Source organism: Geospiza fortis, unplaced genomic scaffold, assembly GCF_000277835.1.
Source record: "Geospiza fortis unplaced genomic scaffold, GeoFor_1.0 scaffold46, whole genome shotgun sequence".
Classification (NCBI taxonomy): domain Eukaryota; kingdom Metazoa; phylum Chordata; class Aves; order Passeriformes; family Thraupidae; genus Geospiza; species Geospiza fortis.
The window spans coordinates 31,183-40,253 of record NW_005054586.1 but is presented as its reverse complement, the minus strand read 5'-3'; the positions used below and the strand labels follow the sequence as shown (position 1 = coordinate 40,253).

Sequence of the window (9,071 nt, the reverse complement as noted above, 5' to 3'; positions counted from 1 at the left end):
GCAGGGCAGCCAGCCGCAGCACCACACCGACTTCTCGTTGATCCGGCTGCCAGGGGAGGGGGAAAAACACGGTCAGAGCAGCCCAAATCCCTCCAGGAGGGTGCCCCCTGGGAGTCTGGGCACTGCCCAGGCTCCCCAGGGAATGGGCACGGCCCTGAGGCTGCCAGAGCTCCGTGAGCGCTGGAACAACGCTCTCAGAGATGCACAGGGCAGGATTGTTGTGTGTCTGTGCAGGGACAGGGCTTGGGCAGGATGATCCTGTGGGTCCCGCCCACTCAGGATATGATTCTCTGATTTCTGGCACTTTTAGCAGCCCCAAAAAGCTCCTGTCAATGACCTGACAGATGCTGCCTGGACAGGTGAAACAGAATCACCTGGCTGCTTGGACAGTGGGCTTTAGTTGTGCCAGGGGCTGCACACCTGCACAAACCCTGCCTCAAAAATCACCTATAAAAAAATCATAACAATCTCTCCCCTCTGTCCCTTTTAAAGGGAGATGTCCCAAAGTGGCAGCCCAGAGAAGCTGTGCCCGCCCCATTCCTGGAAGTGTCCAAGTCCAGGCTGGACAGGGCTTGGAGATACCTGGCCCAGTGGAAGGTGTCCCTGCCCGTTTCCAGGGTTAGGATTAGGATGAGCTTTCAGGTCCATATCTCCCTCCCAATTCAAAGACATCACTTCTCTGCTCACTCCATCACCTGTTGCATGGAGCTGTGGGCCCCACCCTCCTCTTCCTGTCAAACTCTGCTTTTTCCCCCAAAAAGCCCTCAGCCCAAGGGCCCCAAGGGCCCCAGCTGCCCAGGTAGCAGAGAGAAGGGCTGGCTCATTCTCATTTTCATCATGCTGAAATAACACCTTTTTTTTTTTTTTTTCGAGGCTGGGAAACATTTAGCACTCTAAGCAGATTTCTCCATGATGCAGGAAAATTAATTAACTATCCCCACAGTCACAGGGTTAGCACTGGGCAGATTTTGTAACATGGGGTGTTTCAGGTTTACAGTTGATTATAATCCCTTTTGTATGTTTTCCCCATTATCCGCAGGCTCCCGTTTTCCTGGTATCACATTCCTATCCTGATCTGCAAAGAGTTCATGCACAGCTGCCACAGCCTCACGAGCAGCTGTGAGATCTGCCTCCTGGGAAACCAGGGGAATGATCTGGGGGAAAGGGGAGCATCCTCCCGCCCTGACACCTCTCCCATAAAAACCCCCTTCTCTGGAATTGTCCAGGGCCAGGCTGGACAGGACTTGGAGCAACCTGGGATAGTGGAAGGTGTCCCTGCCTGTGGCAGAGGGTGGGATAAGGTGAGCTTTAAGGTCCCTTCCTACCCAAACCATGCTATGAAAAAAACGGATGAGATGGGGCTCACCAAAAGGAGCAGGCTGTGGGGACAGCAAGGACATTCTAGGAAACACCTCTCCCCAAAACCAGCAGGTGGGATGGGAGCCCCCAAAAGGTGCAGGCTGTGGGAACAGTGGGGAGAACACCCCGACACCTCTCACAAGAAAAAGGGCTGAGATGGGAGCCCCCAAAAGGCGCAGCTGTGAGGACGGCGAGCGCAGCATCCTCCCTGACACCTCTCCCACAGAAACCCCCATCCCTAGAAGTTTCCCAAGCCAGGCAGGAGGGGCTTGGCGCACCCTGGGAGGGGGGCAGGTGTCCCAGGGTGGCACTGGATGCTCTTTAAGGTGTGTGTGGCAGGCATGCCCACCTCTGGAAGCTCTCGTCCTGCAGCAGGCTGCGCAGCGTGGGCAGGTCGCCCACGAAGGCCGCGTCGTGCAGCCGGGTGTCCTCGCAGTGCTCCAGCGGGTGGTCGCAGAACTGCTCCCGCAGCCACTCCTTCAGGTTGCGACCTGCGCTGGAGAGAGGCACACGGCGGGTCAGAAAGGGCTGCGAAAGCGCTGGCAAAGCGCTGCGACCCCGCTGTCCCCCGGCCCCCCCCTGCCCACGGTACCTGCCCGGGGCGGGCGCGTCCCCGCCCTCCGCCATCGCGCCCCGCCGGCCCCGCTCTCTCGCCCTGCCCCGGTCCCTCCCTCGGCTCCTCCTTCCCGGCCTCCCTGCCCGGCCTGATTGGCCCCGCTTCGCTTCCTGATCCCCTTAAGGTGGATCCTCCCCGCGGCCCCTCGTCCCTCAGCCGCCCCATGCCGGCCCGGCCCGGCCGCTGGTTCCCCTCAGGGCGCGGCGGCTCCCGCTGCGGAGCCGGGACAGCGGGGGCACAGGCCGGACAGCTTCCCGCAGCGTTTGTGGGCTCCTTTCTCTCCGTTTCTGCTCATTTCACCGATCTTATCTCGGTTTTCCCGCAGCGCAGCTTCCGGCATCTTCGCTTGGAAGGGATCCACAAGCATCCTGCAGTGCAACCCTGCACAGACAGCCCAGCAATCCCACCCTGGGACCATTGCTCAAATGTTACTTGGGCTCTGGCAGCCTGGGCAGTGCCCAGCACCCTCTGGGGACGGAACCTTTTCCTGATCTGCCACCTAACCCTGCCCTGACACAGCTCCAGCCATTCCCTCAGGTGCTGTCCGTGTCACAGAGAGCAGAGATTGGAGCTGTCCCTCGGGAGGAAGATGCAGGCCATGCTGAGACCTCCTCCTCCAGCTGAACAAGCCAAGTGCCCTCAGCTGTTCTTTGTCCCTTGACCATCTTCATTCCCTCTATTCCCTTCATCTTCATGGACGTCACCTTCGTGACATTTCTTTGAACATTCTCTAACAGCTTTATATCCTTATTATTGCTCTACAACCATTTAAAACACACCCTCAGCTTCTAGGCGCACATTTTCTAGTCTCCAGTGGCAGCAGAGAATGGTGGTCATCCATCCATCCATCTATGAAAAACGCCAATCACTTGTTTTTAAAATTTTAAAAGTTTAATAGTAATAAAATGGTTATAAAAAATAGTAATACAATTAGAGTAATAATAATTTGGACAAATTGAATTCGGACAATACGAGACAATAAAAACAAAGAGTTACAGATGGTCCGGGTACCTTTTCTGGGCAAAATAAACCTGAAAAAGGACCCAGGTTAACAGAGGATTAACCCTTAAAAGAAACAGCCTGTTGCATATTCATACACCTCATACACGATGCATAAATTCCATTCAAATACAGGATTCTGCCTGGTCATCGTCAACTTCTTCCTCCGAATACTGACAGTGCATTCGAGGCAGGAAGAAGTTCATTTCTTGTGATAATGGAGTAATAAATTCTTTTTCTCTGAAAGATTCAGGTGTCCTGTGGCTGCTATCTCACTGCGAGTCCTTTCTTTAAAAAAGTATCTTACATAGCATCATCCATCCATCCATCCATCCATCCATCCATCCATCCATCCATCCATCCATCCATCCATCCATCCACCCATCCATCCATCCATCCATCCATCCATCCATCCATCCATCCATCCATCCATCCATCCATCCATCCATCCATCCATCCACCCATCCATCCATCCATCCATCCATCCATCCATCCATCCATCCATCCATCCATCCATCCATCCATCCATCCATCCATCCACCCAGGCTCTGGCTGCAAACACGGATTCCTGTGACTGTTGTACTTTGGGCTCAAGGAACACGCAGGAGAGAGTCTGCAAATCCAATCCCTTTTCTTTTTCCTGCTGGAAGATCAGGAGGGGGTGGGATTGATGGGAATTTCAGATCCTCTAGCACTGCCACCTTCCCCTGCCTGCAGCCCTTGCACCACTGGGTGAGGCACACCCAGGCAATTCCTGGCTTGGTTTCTAACCCCAATTTACAGCTGCATCCAGAGGTTCTGTGTGCCCCACTCTGTGTCCACTCTGGGCAGGGAAGCAGCCCTACACATCCCATTCCCTGCTGCATCCCTTACCCATTTAATGGGAATACATTTAGTGAGCTCCTCCAGCTCCAGTGGAGCAATGGGGGCTCATCCAGGGGAAAAACCATGTTGGTCTGTGTGCTTTTCCTTTTTTTTTTTAATTTGGAGCTGATTCTTCTCTTCTCCTGCAGGGAGAGTGTGGACAGGCGAGAAAGGGGAGCAGAGGATGCAGCACTGTTTATTAGCAATATACCATGTGGGAAAGCAGAGCCCTAGAGGGGAATAAAGGGATGGATAAACAGGACAGGCAAGGCTGGACTTGCTCATGGTTTGAGGTTCCTTCAGTTCTTACTGCAATAAAGGCAGAAAGTTCTTACAGACCGTATCCCAGGAGATTTTCCAGCAGTTTGTCTCCTAAACTAGGCTTTGATTCTCTCCCTTTTTTTTCTTTTTTAACTTTTCCTTAAATGCACCTGAAGAGCAGCCCATCCCAAGCTGTCCTGACGAGTTCTTGTACAGTGGTGGTGAGAGGGAGCGACTGTGCAGACTCAGCCTCCAGCTCTGGGAATCCATAGGTGTTTAAGAAAAATCCCACGGGGAAATGCACTAAACTCTGCCAATTTATGTCGCTCCAAGTGGCTGCAGTGGGGAAGTGGAAATTTGCACAGTGAAGACCTAGAAAACGCTTTTTCCGTGTATGGAGAAATCCTTTTGTCCAGCATATCGTGACAGCTCCTACCAGCTGTGCCAAGCTGAGGGCACAGGCTGTTGGCAATCCACACTGAAACTGGAGCCTCCAGGAGGAGACTTCCAGGGTCTAAAAATAGTCACTTATCCAACATAGCAACACATGCTGGCTCACCCAATAGGCAAGACCTGTTCTCCTGCTCCTAAACCTGAAGTAATGTAAAAAATCCCTTCAAATTCAATAAATAAAAAACTAAATACATAATACATAAATCCTGCTGCTCCAGAGGATCTCTCAGCCACCCCCTCCACATTCACTAAGATTTCCCACTGCCCCTCCTGAGCAAGCACATCTTCCCACTCCCCATCCTCTCCCAACTGTGCTCCTCATGCTCCAAATAAAACAAGTTCAGCCATCCTGCTCCTGGAAATGGGATCCCTAGAAAGGACCAGAAAGGAATCAGCCCATCCACTGGGCTCCCACCAGGACCCTGCTCCTTCCCTTTTCTTCTCCTTTCCTTCTCCTTTCCTTTCCTTTCCTTTCCTTTCCCCTTTCCCCTTTCCCCTTTCCCCTTTCCCCTTTCCCCTTTCCCCTTTCCCCTTTCCCCTTTCCCCTTTCCCCTTTCCCCTTTCCCCTTTCCCCTTTCCCCTTTCCCCTTTCCCCTTTCCCCTTTCCCCTTTCCCCTTTCCCCTTTCCCCTTTCCCCTTTCCCCTTTCCCCTTTCCCCTTTCCCCTTTCCCCTTTCCCCTTTCCCCTTTCCCCTTTCCCCTTTCCCCTTTCCCCTTTCCCCTTTCCCCTTTCCCCTTTCCCCTTTCCCCTTTCCCCTTTCCCCTTTCCCCTTTCCCCTTTCCCCTTTCCCCTTTCCCCTTTCCCCTTTCCCCTTTTCCTTCCTCCCCTTTCCCCTGATCGTGGCTGAGGGCAGAAGAGGGGGCAGGCGTGAACTCCCATTAATCCACTGCTTTTTCTCCCTGGAATGAAGCCAGTGGTTGCATTTAGTGCCAGACTGAGAAGAAAATGCACCTCCCTCACATTCCTGGATAAACATGGACATCTTGGGAGCCTTGCCTGAAAAAGACAATAATTTACACCTGGTGCTAAAACCAGTGGTTAGCCTCACCACCACCACCTCCAACGCCCTTTTCCAGGGGCACCACACCTTTTAAATCCACCTAGGTTCCTCCCAGACCTTCCAAGCAGCAGGAAAAAAAAAGCTGCATTATGGAATGCTCTGCAATTGTAACTGCTTCGATGCCAGGGTCACAGTGAGGGAAAAGAAAGGAAGAAAATGCCGTGACCAGAAGTGTAATTCACGCTTAGCTCAGTCCATAAAACTTCTCCCTGCCTGGATCCAAGCCATCGGCCTGGATTTGTAGTGAACTCTCAAGTGAAGTTGCCCTAGTGATAAATGCATCTGTGGGGAAAGAGGTGGGGGGGAAAAAAATCCCTCATCCCCCTGTTTTTAGCAGAGCCCGATGTTTTTCTGGGGAATTGGTGTGGTTCCTGAAGTGGACATGAAGGCGTGCATTAACAACAGAAAACAGGAATGAGAGAGGGGAGGAGAACTGAATTCCAGCATCCAGGATGTCATTAGGACTGGGGCTGGAAGCACAGAGATGACAACAGAAAGGTTGCTTGGAGTCCAGGAAGTCAATCCTGCTGCAAACAGCCCTAAATGCCTCTGTCCTGAGGGAAAACGGGCAGCACCGACCATCATCATCAGCCAGCTGAGTTCTAACCTTCCATCAGGTGTCCAGCACGTTGCTCCTTCCATCCTGGGTGGGAGAAAGTGGAGGGTGTGGAGTGGAGATTCCACTGCAACACCACAGAAAATCCCACCCATCATCCTCCATCATCATCATCATCATAGTGAGAAAGAGTTGAACCCCACTGTCACCCCGCTGCTCCCAGGGAAACTGGGACAATCCGTCCTGACAGTGAGGGAAAAGGGCTAAAATTGAGTCAAGAGCCATCAGGATTAACACAATTAAGGAAAAATAGCCCTAAAGAAGGGGAGTGTTCCCTACTGGGTGTGCCCGGAGGGGTGTGGGTCACAGCACCTCTGATGGTTGGAATTTTGGTTAGGATTTTCAGCCTTGCCCAGAGGGTGCCCGTTGATAAGGAAACAGGGCAGCGATTGTCCTACACATCCCTTCCATTTCTCCTGGTTAAATTATGGGATTCCCTGCTTTTCCCTCATTCTTTTCCTATCGTTTATTTCCATTTGGAGTGTGAAAGGCTCTGGAAGTCCTTGTGGACACCTCAGGAGCATGAAGAACCCAAATCCGTCAGCCTGGTGTCTCCAGCAGGATCCAGCCACAGGTTCCCAGCTCATGGATCAAGCACAGTTGCAGACATTTTTTTTTTCTCCAGGGCCATCATCATGAACAAGTTTGAGGCAGGGAAGGAAAACACCGATAGAGCTTTTATCACCATTTTCCAGGAGAAACAGCCATCCTTTGATGGCAGATGTGGGAATTTCACAGGAGAAGCAGGCGCCTCCTTTACCTCAGTCCACAAAGGAAACACCTCCTCACAGGCAGGTTAGAAAATACCAGAAAATCTGCTGAGGACAAGTTTCCATCCAAAAAAGCAAAGGGCTGCCCAGGAATGAGTCACTCAGGAACGTTTCAGCCCAACTCCCACCAGGGATTTGCAGACAAAAGGGATTTATTTATATTTTTAGCTGGGTTTTTTTTTTTTCCCCTCTTCAAAAAATATTCAGATTTTGTTGGGAAAATAAAGATGGAAAGGGTTTTTTTTCACACACTCCACCTCCCCCTCACCTGTTTTTGCCACTTGAACAACATCTTTCAGTACTTGTGTGGAATTTTCAGAAGAAATAACTCAAGGAAAAGCAAGAATGGGGGGAAAAAAAGAGCCGGGGAAGAGAAAAGCTCATTTCCAAAATGCACAGGAGTTGGACCTTGATGATCCTGTGGGTCCCTTCCAACTCAGTGATTCTGTGATTCCACATCCCTCCCTCTTCCCCTGAGCGTGGCCATTGTCCTCTTCATCCCAAACCAGCGTTTCTGACACACAGAGAGGTCAAACACTGAATATTTCATAGAAATTATTGAATGGTTCGGGTTGGAAGGGACCTTCAAAGATCCTGCAGTCCAACCCACCAAACAGTGAATATTTAATAAAAATTATAGAACGATTTGGGCTGGAAGGGACCTTTAAAGATCATCTAGTCCAACCCATCAAACAGTGAATATTCCATAGAAATTGCAGAACTATTTGGGCTGGAAGGGACCTTTAAAAATCATCCACTCCAATCCATGAAGGCATTCCAGGCAGTCCAGATCCATGCCCAGGTATGCAGCTCCCAGTGCCTTGGGAATGAGGTTTTAAACGAGGTCTGCTGCAAAACTGGGTGTGATCAGCACCGAGTAGCCCTGTCAGAAACCTGCACTGGTGACAAAAGAACCCCACAGCAGCAACTACACCTCCACATTCCCCCAGGGGAGGTGGCTTGGGAGGTGCATCCAGCTAGGAACAGGCAGCAGGAGCTCCACGGCGTTGGACGTGTATGGAAAAGCGCAAAGGAGAAAAAGGAGAAAATACTGCAAGCAGGGTACTGTGCAAAAATAAGAGACATAAATAGATGAATTAGGCCAGCTCTCCAGGCAGCTCTGGCCTTGCCAATGCTTGACTTTCCCACCTTAACACCGTGCTCTCAGCACACTTTTTCCCCCAAAATTCCCCAGAAACAGCGCTGCCCACCTGCCCGCCCCGCAGCTAGAGAATCCCAGCTGTGGCATTCACATCCTCTGAAAAATCCCTTCACCCAGGATTTTTCTCCTGGGAAGCTGAGAAGAGAAAAGGAAAACAATCCTTCTCTCATTTGCTTCTCCTGTGTTGTGCTCACGTGTGGAATGTGTTTGGGGATTGTTTACCCACAGGTGATTGTTCCATTGGGTTCTGCTGTGAGTTGGTTTGGCTCTTTGGCCAATCAGGGTTGAGACTCTGGAAAAGAGACTCTGGAGAGAGTCAGGAGTTTTCATTATTATCTTTTTAGCATTCTGTAAGTATCCTTCCTGTATTCTTTAGTATAGTAGAGTATTCTTTAATATAATACAGTATCATAAAGTAATAAATTAGCAAATAAATCTTCTGAGAACATGGAGTCAGATGCATCATTCCTGCCTGCCACGGGGGTGCCTGCAAATACAATACCCGACGCTCAGTGAGTATTGCAGGCACTCAGGGCCGCCCCAGGCACAAGGGTCTCTTTATGGAGGGGCTCTGCAGGCACACAGCCCCCGGAGCAGCCTGGGTGAAGCGGCAGAGAAAAATAAACATCCTCCTCCCGCAAGCGCCTCACACAATTTCATTAAGCCAGGCTGCAGCGGATGTGTGTTTATTGAATGGGGAAACAAAAAGGGGGGAAAGAAAGCCCTGGGCTGCTCTGCTGAGAGGAGGGATTTAATGAAACCCAACCAAGCAAGAGCCACCTCCACCCTGCCCGGAGCCCAGGGCTAAAAAAAGAACCCCCAAAGTCATTTTTAGCCGCGATTTCTGAACCATTCCCTGAGGAAGGAAAGCAAGGTGTCTTTGGGAAGGAGGGGTCAGGAATTCCAAGCAG

The 9,071-nt window shown here is 51.1% G+C and overlaps 1 protein-coding gene across 1 annotated transcript in view; it reads right to left on the bottom strand.

Moving 5' to 3' along the window:
- Positions 1 to 1,999, bottom strand: part of ASB1 (ankyrin repeat and SOCS box containing 1) — an 8,586-nt gene extending 6,587 nt beyond the window's left edge. The window contains 3 exon segments of the mRNA XM_031064403.1: positions 2 to 46; positions 1,709 to 1,855; positions 1,952 to 1,999. Of these exon segments, the coding sequence (XP_030920263.1) occupies positions 2 to 46; positions 1,709 to 1,855; positions 1,952 to 1,986 (227 nt within the window). The 5' untranslated portion in view covers positions 1,987 to 1,999.
- Between the last annotated feature and the right edge of the window lie 7,072 nt (positions 2,000 to 9,071).